This window comes from Leopardus geoffroyi, chromosome C3 (assembly GCF_018350155.1).
Source record: "Leopardus geoffroyi isolate Oge1 chromosome C3, O.geoffroyi_Oge1_pat1.0, whole genome shotgun sequence".
In the NCBI taxonomy this organism is placed as follows: domain Eukaryota; kingdom Metazoa; phylum Chordata; class Mammalia; order Carnivora; family Felidae; genus Leopardus; species Leopardus geoffroyi.
In genome coordinates this window covers 143869417-143888371 of record NC_059338.1, presented here as the reverse complement: position 1 = coordinate 143888371, position 18955 = coordinate 143869417, and the positions used below count along the sequence as shown (strand labels likewise).

General features: G+C 41.1%; 1 protein-coding gene across 2 annotated transcripts in view; it reads left to right on the top strand.

Moving 5' to 3' along the window:
- Positions 1-14837: 14837 nt before the first annotated feature.
- The window catches only part of UBXN2B (UBX domain protein 2B), a 28235-nt gene continuing 24117 nt past the window's right edge, over positions 14838-18955 (top strand). For both annotated transcript variants that reach the window (XM_045455175.1, XM_045455176.1), the window contains exon 1: positions 14838-14966. In XM_045455175.1, the coding sequence (XP_045311131.1) occupies positions 14886-14966 (81 nt within the window). In that variant the 5' untranslated portion in view covers positions 14838-14885. The remainder of the gene's footprint in view (positions 14967-18955) is intronic.

Genomic DNA, 18955 nt, shown 5'->3' with positions numbered 1-18955 from the left:
GGGGAGTCCAGTAGAGCTCTCTTTCCATGAGGTAAACCACGATTTCAGTTTCAAGATAGAAAACCCGTGAGGCTCAGCTGTGACTTTACTCAGCACTCCACAGCCTGGGCCAATCTACCTCCCCCATGCCCCCCATACAAACGCTTCAAGGAAACAACCTGTGAGGGCAACACTGAGAGAACAGCTCAGGAAAACAAGATCTTTATTTAATTCCCGTTACAGTGCAGTAAAATGTCGTAGAGAATGAAGAAAATGATCAGGCTTTTTCAGAGAAAGCAGCATCTGTTGGAGGGGCACCTGGGTGGCTCAGTCGGTTAAGTGTCTGACTCTCGATTTTGGCTCAGGTCATGATCTCAAGGTTTGTGAGATCAAGCCCTGTGTCAGGTTCTATGCCGAGCGGGGAGTCTGCTTGGGATTCTCTCCCTTGCTGTCTGTCCCTCCCCCACTCACTCGCGCATTTTCTCTCTCTCTCAAAATAAATAAATAAAACCTTAAAAAAACTGTTGGAATGTCAAGAAAATTTTAAGCACATAGACAGTGAGTTTGATGAAAGGTCATGTTTGAAAAACATCTTCGAAAATATCAACACATGTGAACCTCAACCACCTGATACTAGGTCATGCTGTGGTCTCCAAAATGATTCTGGGAAAGAGAATCTTCTCAGACAAGGGTTAAATGAAGCCTTCCTCTGAGACCACCAAACTGAAGGACATTTGGTTAATGATCCTAAGTGTCTTGGACACAGAATGTAGGCAGAGAGATATTCTCCAGATTTTCAGTGTATTAATGGCTGGGGCTTAGTGTCAATCACCCTAATATCCATGCAGGCTTAGAACAGAGCAAGACATAGTTGGTTCAAAAGAAATACAATATTTATAATATAAAATATTTATGGGGCGCCCAGTGGCTCAGTTGGTTAGGCATCCAACTCTTGATTCCTGCTCAGGTCATGATCTCGTAGTTTGTGAGTTCAAGCCCCACCTCGGGCTCTGTGCTGATGACAGGTCCCGGTTGGGATTCTGCTTCTCCTTCTCTCTGCCCCTCCCCTGCTCATGTTTGCTCTCTCTCTCTCTCTCTCTCTCAAAATAAATAAACTTAAAAATATAAAAATATTTACACAGTATCACTGTTTTCACAGCATTTAAATCCGTGAAAAGAGTGCACAAATCAAATTTTACAAATATAATCATATCTAAACATTCTATAGAATGTTTTTATTTGTAAGAACCACAGAAAATACCCTTTTGGACCCTGAAAAAAACCTCCTGCGGCAAAAATATTTATTTTGTTATTAATCTCTTTTGTTTATAAGGTACTTAAGTATCTTTAAAGTGAAGAGCCCTCAGAATTTGTTTTCTGACATGAATTTTTGTTTGTTTTTAGAGCTTTAGTGCAACATAATTGCCAAAAAAAATTGTGAGATATTTCAAGTGTATGTGATTTTGTACATATAGTATGTATTTAAATATATTAAATATGATAATCATTTTAATATGTGATAAAGTTAAACATGTAAATATTTAATACATTACATATTGCAATATATACTATAGTATATTTAAGTATCTTAAATATGATGATCATATTAATATGTGATATATAGTTAAATATCATTTAACATTAAATGATATACATTTAAATATTGTATATATATACATATATAGTGAAAAGATTCCCCACAATCAAGTGAACCCACCCATCTCCTCCCATATTTACCTTTTTTGGGAACCAGGGGGAACACTTGAGATCTATTCTCTTAGCAGATTTCAGTTATGCAATGTAGTACTATCAACCATAGTCACCATGCAATTCGTTAGCGCCTCAGACCTTATTCACCTTGCAACTAAGGTTTGTACCCTTCCACAGCCTCTCCCTGCCATTTCCTTACCCCAACACTTGGCAACCACAATCTCCTCTCTGTTTTATGAGTTTGGCTTTTTTTTTTTTTTTTTTTAAGCTTCCATGTATAAATGGTACCATGAGGTGTGTGTGTGTCCTTCTCTGAATGATTTCACTTAGCACAATGGCAGGACATAACCCTTGAGTTCCTACATGTCAAAGAATGCAGGACGACCTACGGGGGTTCTCTGAGACGCATACTTAGCCATCAGGCTTCCTTCTCTAGGCAGGGACAGTACCTGGTGTTGTCTAGGAATTTAGGGTGAAATTTCCTTCATTGCATTTTTGTCATTCACATTGCCTGCCCTAATTCTGGTCCTTTCTGCAGATACTGGGTGTGTTTGTCTTGTCGTGGCTGTGTTTGCATTGGGGCCCAGGAAGAGGGGTGAAGGTCGGGTGCTGGGAAGGACCTGGGGTAATGAAGAAGAAAACCACTGGCTCTGTGCTCTCCACAAAAAGCTGAAGGCTTAAGGAATAGCTTGGTCAAATGTGCGATCAAATCAATCAATACAATTTGATTACACTAGACTCTTTAAATGGCTTTCTAAATGTTTTTATGTGAGTATAATTGACACAGTAGTTTCGAATGTACAACATAGGGATTCAACCTCTCTACATTATGCTGTGCTCAAAAGTGTAGCTCCCATCTGTCACCATATAACACCATGACAACATCATTGACTATATTCCCTAAGCTCTGCCTTTTCTTCCCATGGCTTGATTCATGACATAACTGGAAGCCTGTATCTCCCACTCCCCTTCACCCATTTTGCCTTTCCCCCCACCCCCTCTGACAGCCACCAGTTTGTTCTTTGTATTTATGGATCTTATCCTACTTTTTATGTGGTTATTCATTTGGTTTGTTTTTTAAATTCCACATATGAGTGAAATCACATGGTACTTGTGTTTCTCTGTCTGACTAAATTCACTTAGGATAATACCCTCTAGGTCCATACATGTTTTCACAGGTGTCAAGATCTCATCCTTTTTTATTGGCTGTATCATACATATCTATATATCTATATCTATATCTATATCTATATCTATATCTATATCTATGTCTATATCTATATCTATCTTTCTTATCCCCATATCTTGGCTGTTGTAAACAAAGCTGCAGTAAACATAGTGGTACATATAGCTTTTAGAATTAGTGTTTTCATTTCCTTTGGGTAAACACCCAGTAGTGGAATTATAAATATTGGATCATATGGTATTTCTATATTTAATTTTTTGAAGAACCTGCTAAATATTTTTTCAACTTTCTTTCCCAGGTTATTTGGCAAAGAATGGGAACAACCCCTGCAAATTTCACCTCACCAATTCAACTCTCCCTCTCCCTCCCATTCTCTCTCTGTTTCCTAAATTTAGCTTTACAGGGGCACCTGGGTGGCTCAGTACGTTAAACATTTGACTACAGCTCAGGTCATGATCTCATGGTTTGTGAGTTCGAGCCCCACATCAGGCTCCGGGCGGGGGGGGGGGGCCTGCTTTGGATTCTGTGTCTCCCTCTCTTTCTCTCTCTCTCTCTGCCCCTTCCCTGCTCTCTGTCTTTCTCTCAGAAAACGAATAAAACTTAAAAAAAAAAAATTTTTTTTAATAAATTCAGCTTTACGTTTCTATATAATAGCTATCAAAGTAATATACTTAATCCGCTTTTAATGTATATTTTATACATTTATACATTTATAACACCGTATGGCTGAGAACTTCAGTCAAGATTAGGAGGAATCTGAAGCTCAAGTTGGGAATCTCAAATTACAGGCAAGTCTGTGGGCTGGTGCCCCCTCTGGTGGACAGTTTTTACATTGCGCATGCTTTTTTTTTTTTTTTTTTTTTTTTTTTAGGGGCTTTTTTTTTTCCTTTTTTTAACGTTTATGTATTTGAAAGAGAGCGCACACAGGAGTGAAGCGGGAGAGTCAGAGAGAGAGAGGGAAAGAGAATCCCAAGCAGGCCCCGCGCTGTCAGCACAGCCCAAGTCAGGGCTTGACCTCAAGAACCAGGCGATCATGACCTGAGCCAACACCAAGAGTCAGACACTCAACCCACTGAGCCCCCCAGGCACCCCTGTCGCTTGGCTTTGTGTAGGTCCTACAGCAGAAAATGGAGCAGAAGCTGATTCTATGTGCCGGGTGATGTGGGGTTCTGGAGGTGGCTGCCTGAGACACAGCTCAGAGTCCCAAGGGGCTGCTGAATGTTGGAGGCCAACCTTAATTACCACTATGGTCCTTTGTTGGGAAGATGCGTAAGCCCATGATGCTGCAGTGTCTCTGACTCAACACGACCGGAGCGCTTGTAAGAGTCAGAACCAACGCTGTAGGTCGGTGTTTCCCAGCGCGGGAAATGGCGGCCTGCGTGTAGCTTCCTGACCGAGGCGCCGGTCCAGAGCCCGTGCAGGGTAACCTCCCACCCGGTGTTGCTTTCCAAGACCCAGGAGCACGAGTACCTCCGCACCACTGTAGCCCATTGAAGGCACCACTGTGGCAGGTCGACGGCACGTGGGTGGCTGAAATGGCAGGGACTTGGTCGACAGGACTGACCGTCGCCCTCGGACAGGGCTGAGGCCTTGGGCCTGCCCCGGGTTTTCCGCGGCTCTAGCTGCGTCATCCTGTTCTGTGTCGTCTTGTCGTCGTGGAACGGCCTCTTTTACTGAATGCTACCTGGCTGGCTTCAACCGGGTGTTTAGTTCCTCTGTGAATGTACTCAATGGCTCTACTTTCAGTCACAGGCAGATAGAAATGCAATACTACAAGTTTGGTGGCCGCCTTTCTTCCTTTGTTTTTACCCTTCCTCTGCATGGTCATTTTGCTCCGGCTAAATACTTCACTAACAAAGATGGTAACACATTACACAACTGAGAACAGGGAAGTTGAGGGGGGGAGGGGGGGGAGGGGGAGATGCCTCTGAACAGCCAAAACAGATATTGCAAAGCCCATGTGTGAGATTGATGTAATGTTTGCATAATCCTGAAACCACTATCTGAGGACAATGCTAACATCTTTTACTGCTATAAGGGGAGATCTCAGTGCTTTTAGAGGTAAAAGAGATCAGCTTTCTGGGAAATTTGCAGTGATGATTGTCCCGATTTACTAAGTATCTTTTCCATAGCTACATTTCGTAGTCAGCTATTGTTGGGGAAGGTCATCAAAAGGACATGACCTCTAGAAGATACTTGCAAATGATACAGCCCATAAAGGGTTAGTATCCAGAATATGTAATGAACTGATACAACTCAACACACACACACACACACACACACACACACACACACACAAATAATCCAATTACAAAATGGGTAGAAGTCATGACCAGACATTTCTGTTTTCTTCCTAAAGTCATGAACAGACATTTCTGTTTCTTCCTAAAGAAGACACCCCGATGACCAACGAACACTTGAAAAGATGCTCAACACCACTCATCATTGGGAAAATGCAAATCAAAACTACAGTCAGATATCACCTCACACCTGTCAGAATGGCTAAAATCAAAAACAGAAGAAAAAATAAGTGTTGGCAAAAATGTGGAGAAGTAGGAACATTTGTGCCCTGTTGGTGGGAATGCAAACTGGTATAGCCACTGTGCAAAACAGTATGGAGGTCCTCAAAATAAAATAAAATAAAATAAAATAAAATAAAATAAAAATAGAACTATCCTATGATCCAGCAATTGCACTACTGAGTATTTACGCAAATAATATGAAAACACTTATCCCAAGGGATACATGCACCCCTACGTATACAATAGCCAAGATATGGAAGCAACCTAAGTATCAATTGATAGATGAATGGATACTGAAGATATAAATATGTGTGTGTGTATACACATATATAACAGAGTATTATTCAGCCATTAAAGAATGAAATCTTGCCATTTGCAACGACATGGATGGAGCTAGAGGGTATAAAGCTAAATGAAATAAGTCAGTCAGAGAAAGACGAATACCATATAATTTCACTCGTATGTAAAATTCAAGAAACAAAACAAACGAGCAAAGGGGCAAAAAAAGAAAGAGAGAAACCAAAAAACAGACTCTTAACTACGTAGAACAAACAGATTGTTGCCAGAGGGGGAGGTGGATAGGAGGATGGGTAAAATAGGTGAAGGGGATTAAGAGTACACTTATCTTGATGAGCACTGAATATATATATAATATATATATTATATATATATTAATATATAATATATATTATATATTAATTATATATTATAATATATAATTATATATATTAATATATATACAAATGACCTATACATAATATATATAATACATTAATATATTATATATATTATATATAATATATATGTGCAATATACATTATATTTATACAATTTTTGAATCACTATATTGTACACCTGAAATGGATAAAACACTCTATGTTAATTACACTGGAATAAAAAAAAAAAAAAAAGACATGATCACCAATTGACCCAAGAGCTAGACTGGGCACTTGGAAGTTCCTCACCTCCTCCCTGTGCTGGGAAACTGGGTAGACTTGCCTCTCCTACTTCCAGAGGCTGCTCCCAGGTCATGGCCTTGAGACAGTGATGTGGTGTTGGCAACACCTGCATGGTATATATGACTGAAGCCAGTTAAGGCCTCTTTATAAACTTTCAAGATTTGGATGGTGGGTGCTGGGATCCATTCATTCTGTTGCCCAGTACAAGCGCCATATGTAAGTTGCTTTTGCTTAGTGAAACCACCACCTACCATACCAACCTGGAGTGGCCTGTCTCTTTGTCTGGTCTCTCCCTGCCCTCTGCATATGGAGGCCAGTTTCACATTTCACCTGGGAAGTTCCTGGGAGGGTTATGAACCAACGGCTGTATAGTATCTTGGTCACAATTTTAGCATTAGATGAAAGAGACTATTCACTCTTAGGACCAGTGCTTCAGAACCAGTGCAGGAAAACTCTTTAATACTCCCCTGTTCATAATTTATGAATCACACTGAAATAGTCAGTGCTATTCTCTGAGATTTCCACTTCTTCAAAGCACACCATAGGATTGTACTTCCCCAATTCCTTGAGTTGGGGATGGCCATATGATTTTCTTTGGCCAACCAAATATGCTTATTCGAAGAAATAATGGTCCTTTGGGAGCCTACACAATGCATATATTCGTGAGCTGAATGGTGTCCCATAATTCCCTCAAGCTAGCTTCACTCCTTTTCATTCTTTTTAATTTTTACTCCCCTGATTGGGTGAATTCCACTGCCTTCTCTTGGAGTTCTTCACTCTTAAGAAAGAAGGAAATCCTGCCATTTGCAACAACACGGATGGACCTTGGGGGCACTATGATAAGTAAAATAAGCTGGATATTACATGCTACCACTTATATGTGGAATCTGAAAACAAAAGTCAATCTTACAGAAACAGAGAGTAGAAAACTGGCTGCCATAGGGAAAATAGGAAGTTAAAAGGTACAAACTTTCAGCTACAAGATAAATAAGGTCTGAGGATCTAATGTATAACAAAGTGACCACTGATAACACTCTAATTAAAATTTGCTAAGAAAATAGCACTTAAATGTTCTTGCCGTGTGTGTGTGTGTGTGTGTGTGTGTGTGTGTGTGTGTAAATGTGAGGTAATGGGGGTGTTAATTAAGGCAGTGAGGGGAATCTGTTCATAATGTATACATATAGCAAATCATTACAGTGTACACTTTAAACATCTTACAATTCAATTTGTCAGTTATACCTCAGTTTTCAAAAGAAAAAGAATTTGTACCATGTCAGTGGAAGTAAGGGTAGAAAAGAGAAGACATGCTCAAGAGATATTTTGGGGGGAAACTTATAAGATTTGGTAAACAATAAATGGTGTGGGTAAAGCAAAAAGAGGAATTAAAATGACTCTGATTTGTAGCTTTTGCTAAATGGTGATGTAATAAACGCGAAACTAATAAAGAAGGTTTATAGGAGAAAAAAAAAGAGTTTTTGGTTTGAGACACGATGTTTTTGAGACATCCAAATGAAAATTACGGTTGAAAAGACGATTGGAGATGCGGGTCTGGAGTAGAGGAAAGAGCTAGGTATTACAAAAATAGATTTGGAAATCCTAAATGCAGTCAATCCTCTATTCACATTTCCATATTTGCAAATTCACCTACTCGATAAAATTTATTTGTGACCCCAAGTCAATATACATGGGGCTTTTGTGGTCATTGGCAGACATAAACAAGAAGCAAAATACTCGAATTACTCAAGGAGCATGTTCCCAGCTGAGGGCAAACCCGGCAATCCTCTGCCTTCTTATTTCAGATCTTCGCTGTATGCAAATATCCTTTGCAAGGTCTATTTAGTGTCACATTTTTTACATTTTTGTGCATTTGGTTGATGATTTTGTCATCGAAAAGGGCCCCAAGTGGAATGCGGTACTGCTATTCCGAAACCCAAGTTCATAAGTACAAGGCTGTAATGCACCTTGTAGGAAATGAAGGAAATGTATGTGTTAGATAATCTTCGTTCAGGCATGAGTTATGGTGCTATTGGCTGTGAGTTCAGTGTTAATGAATCGACGATGTATATTAAATAAGATGTCTTTTAACAGGAACAGAAAACAAGGCTATATATCAATTGGTTGATGAAAATATAATCAGAAGCTTGGAGAACCCTAACCTTGTATTTCCTCTGGGAGCAATGGTTCATTACTCACTAACAATGTTCTTGGCAACGTTATAGGACATAACCACGGCAAATAATGAGGATTTTCTGTGTAGAATAGTCAGTACGAGACTGGGAGACATTGAATAGCGAAAGCATATATAGCAAGACAGTAAAAAGGCTAAAGACAGAATTCTAGGGAATACCAGTATTTAGAGGGTGGACGGAAAGTAAAATGTTAGGGGAAAAGTCAAAAGGACTCAAAAGGAAAGGTCAGGTAGGTAAGCAGAGAGTGCCAAGAAGTATCCTGAGGAAATTTCATTAAGGGAGCAATCCCCAAAGTCAAGAGCTGAAAAAAAAGCTCCCGGGAGACCCACAGATGGCATAAAGGAAAAGCATGTTTTTAGACCTAATAGACCTGAATTTATTTATTTTTAAAAGATGTTGATTTATTTACTTTGAGAGAGAGAGAGTGTGTGTGTGCATACACATGAGGAAGGGGCTAGAGAAAAAGGAAAAGAGAGAATCCCAAGCAGGCCTGGCACTATCAATGCAGAGCCCGACAATAGGGCTCGATCTCACGAACCCTGAGACCAAGACTTGAGCTGAAACCAAGAGTCAGATGCTTAACTGACTGAGTCACCCGGGGGCCCATAATAGACCTAAATTTAAAACTTGGTTCTGCTACCTAATACCTGGGTGATACAAAAAAAAAAAAAAAAAAATTCAGCTTATTTCCCTGGTCTTTAATTAATTCTGTAGAATGAAGACAAATCCTAACCCAGTAGATTGCTGTCGTTTACGTGAAATAATGAGCAACTAAAAATTCTCCATATTCTGTAAACACCAAAAAAGTCAAGATTAACGTGTTTTAAAGGGTCGTATACTACAATGACCTCGGATCTTGTTACATTCCAGCGGAAGTAAATTACACAAGTGTGCGTTTCACTTAGGTTGGGAAGTTCGCAGCGAGATGCAGTTTATTAGTCCGTGATGGATAGGACTGCATTTTATTGTCTTTCCTATCCATATTTGATGATCTCTGTTGCTATTTCTTGTTATTTCTTGCACAGTTGCAGCTCTGTCTCTGGAGAGAGTCAAATCTCAGTTTGAGTTATGGATCCCTACCTCCGTCATTCACTCATCCACTTATTAAAGATTCATATTATGTTCCGAGCTCTACATCAAGGCACTGGAGATAAAGAAATGGCCTGTAGCCTCCAGGATCTTACCATCTAATGGAAGGAAAAAATGAAGTATAACAAGGTATAAAATTACGTTTCTAGTTTAAGCACCCCAAGGAACAAGACATATTGTATGTTGAAGCAAGTGTGAGACAGAATCTCCTGGATTTTATATCATAGAATAAATGTCATGATTCTTGAACTACCCCCCCAACCACTTTGAGAATATAAAATAAAAGATGGAGGGCAGTGAGGTATTTGTAATCATAACTCTTTGGAGAAGAATGGAAAGAAATACTATAGTTTTCATCACAAGCTAAAAGAGAGGGGACTTCCAAGTGACCATGTGAATGTCAGCTGATATTTTTATTGAAGTTAACAAGATTTGAGTGAAACAACACAAACGTATGGAGGAACTCAATGATATGACATGAGCAACTTCTTTTCTGAATCCTCTAATAAGCTAATGATTTACAAATACTGGAATAAAAGGTCTTTTCTTTTTTCCTTTTTTTTTTTTTTTTTTGCTTTTCATACTATTAACAGCTATAGACACAGCATACTTTTAAATCTTAGCTTCATTGCAGGGGCACCTGCGTGGCTTAGTCAGTTAAGCATCAGACTTCCGCACACGTCATGATCTCACAGTTTGTGGGTTCGAGCCCCACGTCGGGCTCTGCGCTGACAGCTCAGAACCTGGAGCCTGCTTCGAATTCTCTGTCTCCCCCTCTCGCTGCCCCTTCCCCCGCTTGTGCTCTCTCTCTCTCAAAAATAAATAAATAAACATTTAAAAAATTAAAAAAACAAAGTCATACCCTTAACTGAGCCACCCACGTGCCTCTCTCCACCACATTTTTAAATCTAGAGTGGACTGCGAGCAAAACAATAAATCAAACCCTTCCTTACGGTATTTGCCAATTTCTGAGGTGTGATACTCCCATCATGGTAAATTTCAAGCCACCACATGCTGTTGCTGAATGCATAGAGTTAGGAAGAGGGGTTCAGTAGCCTGCGGTTACATAGTATCTCCACCATATAGATACAAGAGATATAAATAACCTCAACAGCATAGATAATAATAAAATGTATTCAAATAATTAGGCAACAATGATTTTTGAGTATTCCTTACGTTGGTTTTTAATATGACTTCATTGCAAGTTTATGTAATTTACTTTTTAATAATGGTTATGTTCTACAACTGCTTGTGAAATTCCTGAAAATTTAACAATAGGCTCTCGCAAGCCAGCCTAAGCCACTTCTTACACACCATTGACTTTAAGTACCTGGAAAACATAGACCTCACTGTCCTAGCTGCCACTCTCAAACTACCAAAATATGGATTTTCCTCTGTATGAAATTAGTAGTGACCTTTGGTACGCCAATCTCCTCTTCCTTTAATCCAGCAGACACTTTCTGGTCCTAATCTTACTTGATTTTCCGTAGGAGATGACACTGTTGGTCTCTTCCTTGAAACCACCCTGTCACTAGTTTTTCCATTCTCTCGCCTTCATCCTACCTGACTATTCCTTAGGTTTACTTTGAATGCTCTCCTTTCTCCACTGCGTCCTTCAGTGTTGGTGTTTCCGTGTATTGTCAGTCCTCATAGCTTCTCGTGTTTCACATTGCCACGGGAAGCCTCACCTACTCTGCTCTCACTAGTCTGCAATCAACACCAAATCTGTCTGTCTCCACACCAACGTTCTCTCCTGGTCTCCTAGAGTCCACATCCACAGTTGCGATTGTTCCGTGATGTATTTTCACTGTATCGTTTCGCATGAATTTCAAATTCAAAATGTCCTTAACGGAATGGCTTCTTCCTGTCGAAGTTTGTGTCTCCCTTTCTACTCCGTAATTTGCGGGTAGCACCATTTCTCAAACCACCTGGCCAAAACCTGGACTGTCATTCTTTATTCTTCCTTCCATGTATTTCCCATGTAAACTCCAGCATCATTGGGTCTGACCCTAATATCTGTACCAACTATTGCTTCTTTCTCTACTCACTGCCACTGAGGAAACTTCTAATTTCCTAACAATGTTTCATCCTACACACTGATGCCTCTGTGATCTTTCGAATCACAAATCCTTTCATGGCCCCCAGTTGCCTCAGATCGGTGGTTCTCAACCATGGTTGCAGAACAGAGTTATCTGGAGAGATTTTTTCAACCAAGTTTATAAATGTATAATTTACGTATAATAAGGCATGCCTATTTTTTTTTTCAACGTTTATTTCTTTTTGGGACAGAGAGAGACAGAGCATGAACGGGGGAGGGGCAGAGAGAGAGGGAGACACAGAATCGGAAACAGGCTCCAGGCTCTGAGCCATCAGCCCAGAGCCTGACGCGGGGCTCGAACTCTCGGACCGGGAGATCGTGACCTGGCTGAAGTCGGACGCTTAACCGACTGCGCCACCCAGGCGCCCCAAGGCATGCCTATTTTAAGTATGCAGTTCAGTGTGTTTTTAACAAATGTATATACCTGCGTAATTGCCACAGCAGTCAAAATATAAAACATTTCCATCATCTCAGAAAGCTCCCATATGCCCTTTTCCAGACAACCTTCCCAGGGCTTATCTTCCCCAAAGGGACAACCCTAAGCAACCACCAGCTTTCTGCCCGTAAAGATTAGTTTCACCTGTTCTAGAATTTCATATACATTAAATCACACAATATTTACTCTTTCGCATCTGGCTTCTTTTACTCAAGATGTCTTTGAGATTCATCCATGGTGTGTGAGCCCATTCTTTCTCCCTTTTTACTGTTGAGTAGCATTCCACTGTATGAATTTATCAAAATGTTACCCATTCAGTTGCTGATGGGCATTTGGATGATTTCCAGTTCGGAGCTATTATGAATGCAGCTTCTATGGACATTTGGGTACAAATATTGTTGTAAACATGTTTTCATTCCTCTTGGGTCAATCTTAGGAGTGGAAATGCTAAGCCTTATGATAACTGAATATTCAACTTTAGAAGAAATAGTCTTGCAAAGGGGCTGTGCCATTCTCCATTCCTACCAGCACTGTGTGAGAGTTCCAGGCAGAAAGTCAGAGCAAACACAGCTCATCTTGCTTGTTTCTCTTCTCTGGGATATCACAGACCTGTACTGCCTGTTATTCAATATCTGAAAACAGTTATTTCATGTACTTTGTCAAGTTTTTTAATTGTTGGGAGTGAGAGTGTAAGAGTAGGGCTAACCTGTAGCCTTAAGAGATAACAGCTTTGTTTTAACACTATAGGTTAAGAGATAACAGCCTTATCCTATCAATCAAGGGATGGATTAGCACTTAATTGGATTGGGGCAAGGGCCTGTTTGAACTGTTTCCACCTGGGAACTATTCCTTTGTTGTTCCCAGGTGATAATAAGACGATGTGGTCGGCTATAAAAAAACTCAGTACCCCCCCCCCCCCACCCGGCTGTTTGTGACCACACTCTGGTCAAGAGTTTCGGTCCCCACCGATTGGTTTGCCTTGCCTCTCATTGTGATAAACTTTGTTGTGACTGTCACTGGTGCCCATAGCATTCTGTTTCAGGAGTCGTGTGGATGCAACAAGAGCAAGTCTAGTGCCAGGTGCAGAGTCATGGCCAGAAGCAAAGTCCACTTGGGAAGCAACTTAAAAAAATATGAGCTTGATGGGGCGCCTGGGTGGCGCAGTCGGTTAAGCGTCCGACTTCAGCCAGGTCACGATCTCGCGGTCCGTGAGTTCGAGCCCCGCGTCGGGCTCTGGGCTGATGGCTCAGAGCCTGGAGCCTGTTTCCGATTCTGTGTCTCCCTCTCTCTCTGCCCCTCCCCCGTTCGTGCTCTGTCTCTCTCTGTCCCAAAAATAAATAAAAAAAAAAAAAACAAAACAAAAAAAAAAAAACGTTGAAAAAAAAAAAATATGAGCTTGAGTCCCACCCCATATGAATGAAATTCGAGTTTCTGGGGTTAAGTGGGGAGGGAAGGGGGTTCTAATGTGAGCTCTAATGCGCAGCAACATTTGAGAATCACTGGCCGCGAGGTAAGGTTCAATCTCTTCACTAAGACAAGATCTTTCAGAACCTGTCTGTGCTAAGCCTACATCTTCAGTCTAGATCTGTACCCCACCCAACCCATTTCTATCTTTTGTCACTTCCCCTAAGCTTCAACCATGTAGTACTTTATCAACATGAACATGGCGTCTCAAACCAATGCCATTCCTTGTGATCCCTTTTGGTCCGTAGTCGATTGGAAGTACTTATCCTTTAAGATTCGGCCAAAATGTCCTTGGCTCTATGGAACATAACCAAGAGCCAGGGATTTCTAGAGCAGATGTTGTATGAAAAAAAGAATACTGGAACCGCCAATACCGGATTTGGTACCTGGCCTGTCATTTACAACAGGGTGAATCCAGCCATTATTTATCGTCTGGTCTCCTTGGGTACAACACGATAATAACAGTAGGTAACGAACAGAAAGCCAGACGGGATTACACACGGAGCGCACCTAGCAGGGTGCACAGGGCAGGTACCAGCAAAATACTCTCCTTCACACCCCACATCCCACTCATACCATTCAATGCAAAGCTCTATTGCAAATCGCATTTTATTATCTGTTTCCATCTCTCTTTTCCCCACTAGATTGTGAGTTTTAGAATGACTGGGGCCTACTATTTTCTACCTTTGCACCTCGGGGGCATAAAAGTGTCTGGAATAAGACACGAGGAGTTTAAACACATCTCAGATGAATGAAGAGGGTTTCCGCAGTCTCCAGCTCTGCGTGCAAAGAACTTTCACTGTGTTCTTCATCCTCAACACCGATTCACGCACTGGGGGCGAGCGTACCACCCAGTCTTTGCTGGGGAAGATGGGCTAATTTGACCAAGACCAGAAAAGCAAGGTTGCGATTTTTAACAGACAATGCGTCCAGAGGACGTTTCCATTGTTGAGTTAACAGAACCTACACGTCTACGCCGCCCTGTAGGGCGGCCTACACCACCACCAGGCGCGTGGCGGAGACAGCGCGCGGCTTACGTAGACACATCCCTGCGGAAAAAAGTCTCCGAGCCTACTTCCTTTAAGGAAAAGAGGATTAAGGCCCGGGAGGGACGGCGCCGGAAAAGGGCGACGCGCGCCCCACGCTCTGGGGAGGTGGGGGCGCGCAGGCACCGCCCCTCCCGCGGTTGCCGGGCAACCGGCCCGGAAGTCGCGGAACGCGCGTCGGCGCAGGCGCCTGTGAGCAGGTGCAAGATGGCGGAAGGCGGTGGCGCCGATCCGGGGGAACAGGAGAGGTCTTCTGGGCCGCGGCCCCCGAGCGCGCGGGATCTGCAGGTGCGGCGAGAGGCCGAGGGCGGGGCGCGGCGGCGGGAGCTCCGCGGCGGGGTGCGTTTCGGAGGCCGCCCCTGGCCGCGGCCGAGCCCTCGCCAGACCCCGCCTGGGGACCGAATTGTAACTCCCGCGATGCAGGTCTCCCCAGGGCGGTGCAGCGGACAGTGGTGTTCGTGGAAACAGGTGCCCGAGCCCAACGCTCTGGTGCCCGCGCCTCTTTCCCCTCCACCCGATTTGCAATTTAAGAAGCAAACGTACATTTAAAATGGCATTGTGTGTGGGGTGGCTCACTGGTTGGTGCCGCCTTCGGGAGACTTCTTGTAGAAGAAAGCTTTCCGGTGGCCGCGGGAAATCAGCAGTCACTTTATAAGTAATGATACGTGCCGGCTTGATCTTTCTTGTCTCGGAGGCTGTTTTCTGTCTGGATTACTTGTGTATAAAAATGATTGCTTTTAATCAGGGAGCCTTTCCCTTTTAGAAGGGGAGCTAAGGTATTTCATCCTAAGGTTGTGCATCCTCGTTGTAGAAACTGTAGTGCGTGGAACATTGCACATCAGAAACGGCGGCTTAAAACTTCATGATGACATTAGTTAGCTAAATAAGAATGGGGCAAATCTCGCTTTCTCAGATACTTAACCCTACTGTCCTCATTTAAGCTTTTTCCCCCCTGTCTCATAAGACCATTGATACAAATTCAACAAGTAAACAATCATAATAAGCTGTGTAATTAGAAGTAAATGACACGGAATCTGCATGCGTTGGTAGAGAAGTTCTGATGCAGTTACACCTTCAGTTCTGCTTCTTTGGACAAGTGTTGAACCACCTGCCATGCATCGTTCCGCTAAACCCCACAGAATGAAGAGACGAGTAGGACATCAAATCCACAGTTGGTACTAGCCACTCTTGAAGGGGATAGAAGGGGAAAAGGCATTTCTGTCTATTTGTTGCAGAAATAATTTATGAATATGTTGAACATAGCATTTTAAGGCGGAGTATGATTGAATGCCAAGTTAAGCAGGACATAAAATGAAGACTTTGGAGAATGGAGAGCTCAGTGTCAGGTTAGAAGACAAACTGAATGGGGAATAGTCCCAGTGCTCGTAAATTAATTCAGTGGTAGTTATCATCTGCTTCTTCTTTTCTGTTGTAGACTACCCTCGTTAAGAAGCAACATGGGATGGTGGGGGAAACGGGTCCTGCCACTTAGTAGACTTGTGAATGTCAGAAATGTCTTAATCCCTCTGATCCTCAGTGTCTTTATTTGTAATCTAGGGGTGATGTAGGTGGTGTCAGGAATGAAATGTCTATAAAGTGTCCATGCTCTCCCATAGTATCTTGGGCTCTATACTTGCTTGGTAAATATTTGGTTCCTTTTTCTTTAAAGGAGGAGAATACTATACCTTTAACTGGTTAGTCCATTCTAATACTATTAAAGTGAAAACCCTGTAACTTAATATCCTGTCTCTAACTTCAATCCATTTCTTCTTTTCATGTGAAAAAATGAGAAAAGTTTGGTTAATGATTGCCTGATACTTGGCAGATTTACAGACCTAATGCAGTGGATTTGATATGATTAATGGTTACAGATGTTTTGGTGAATGTCACTAATTGGAGAATGCCGACCTCTTCACCATCAGAAGATAGGGATTTTTTGTTCTTATCTACTTTCTGGTAGGTTGGTAGGTGGATAACTAATATCTTATGAACGTGATTTGGATATTAAATACATTAAGTATTGATAATGTTTCCTTTAGAATTTAATAAGCATCTGAAGAACTTGGAAATAAACCTGAAAACAACCAAAGTGATGATGTACGAAGAAATAGAGTAGGTTTAAAAGAATGATGTTCTTCTCCCCAATGAGTTTCTTTAATATCAATTATTGTTTTATTGTCTCGTTATTGTCTAATCTAGCTCTGCTTTCTTAAGTGTACTTTTCAGCAGATACTTCTTTCTGGAAAGCTCATTCTAAGAGTCACAATATTGTAGAGGAAAAGAGTAATGTATTACTAATTGGAACACGCAAAAGATACCCCTAAGTATGTATATGTTAGCTGCCAGGCAGTGTAGGGTTTGTTGGCATCTAAATCAGAAGAGATTTCCTCATTTAGCACAGGAGGAAGCATGGACGGCTGTCCCCCAGAAAGCCTCCCGGCACTGTGAGCCTCTGACTTACAAACCGCAAAAATCTCCTTTGTATAACAAACCAAGAGCAGATCTTAGCTCCCTTCCTGTACCCCCAAAGTGGGAAACATTCAGTGGAAGGCTTAGGATGGGATTGTTAGTGACAGTACTAACCCTAAAACCCTCAGTGTTCGTAAGTTTCTGAACATTTTCAGAGACGTTTCTCTCTTCTGGTTCCCCTCAATCAATCCACACGCGCATGGGTTTAACACTTGGCTAACATATTTAATTGTATGCTTCTGTCCCAGTTTTCCTCCAGAATCATATCAGAAGAAAAAAGGTTTCTGTTCTCAGTGCTGTGTTTCCCTATAGATTGGAGTTGGGGGTGATTAGAGATGACTTCAGTACTTAACGAGAGTTAGGACGGGTTGGGGGAAATAGTGGAGTTCTGTAAGTGGGCAAAAGAGTAAGAATGTCTGATCCTGTGTTACAGTTGCCACAAGTATCCTAATCCTGATGGCTATCAGTATTCCATATCATTGGTTCTCAATTTAGTGCGTGTCAGAATCATCTAGAAGGCTAGATACAGCACAGATTGCAGGCTCCTCCCCCCACCCCAAGAGTTTTTCACTCACTGGGTCAGGGTGGGGCTGGAGTATGTGCATTTTCAAAGCTTCCCCGGTAATGGTGATGTTCTTCTGTATAAAAACCATACCTTCTGGCAATTGTCACTCTAAGACTGAGAATTCCAGGAGTTTTCAACTTTTGCTGTCTACTTGATTATTCTCATTCTCAGTTACTTTTCCTTCAGGTTTCGCTTCATGCTCTTCACATTTTAAATTCTAGAGAAAAGATGATCAGTGCTTATGTGCTTTATTCCCTCTGTGCAATTGAAATAGCTTCATAACCTCATTGTTTAGCCCGTGGAACTTTCCGTCCTGATGATTCACATGCTTCATTACTTCATAATGCACACATTCTCATCTCTTTATTTGACGGATATTTTGTTGTTGTTCTGTTGGTTCTGACCAGTACTTTAGTTTGATCCGTTTAAGTAATCATTTACTTTTCTGGTGTGGTGTCTTTTGCTGTGTCAACTAATATAAATTAAATTTCTTTGTAACATTTACGAATGAACTTACACCATATGATGCTGCAGGAACATCATGAATCCCAGCATTCATTCCCTCTAATTATCATTTTTGGTTACTTTTTTCCCAAAAGATTTTCCAGAGATGATCATGCCTATTTGGGGGACATTAAGGGAAATTTTTGAATTGTTCAAGTTGTCAGAAGTGGCAACAAAATAACTTAATGCTGAAATTTTATGAATAACTTTTTAAAATTCCAATTTCAAGAACTATGTTGGATTTTTCTTTCCTTTGAAGGTACCCAGCCATGTATCTATAATGCATTATTTGGTAATACTGCTTTCTAAAAGTTATATAAACCATATGTACAATTTATTATCTTATATTTTTAAAAGTTCATTTGCGTAAACTTGATGAAATTCAGATGTCTCTTAAAGTTTTAAATAGAATAATTTCGAAATTATTTTATGTGCTTGGATTTTGAAAACTTAAACAGCTAAATGAAATAATTTTTATCAGAACAGACTGACATGAGTGTAAAACATCTTCAAGTATTTTTTTTAATTATAGGAAAATTATACACCCAACTTTGAAAATATTATCAAATGCAGTTTTTGAAACAGGTGAAGAGTTAATTGAAAACAAGTAAGCAGTTATTGTAACTTTAATTTATTCTAGTATATGTGGCCTTTTGATTAGTTTTATCAAGTGAGAGATACTTTGGTTTTATTTTGGAAGGAGGTCATCTGAAGCAGCAGCCTTTATTTTTCCTTAAAA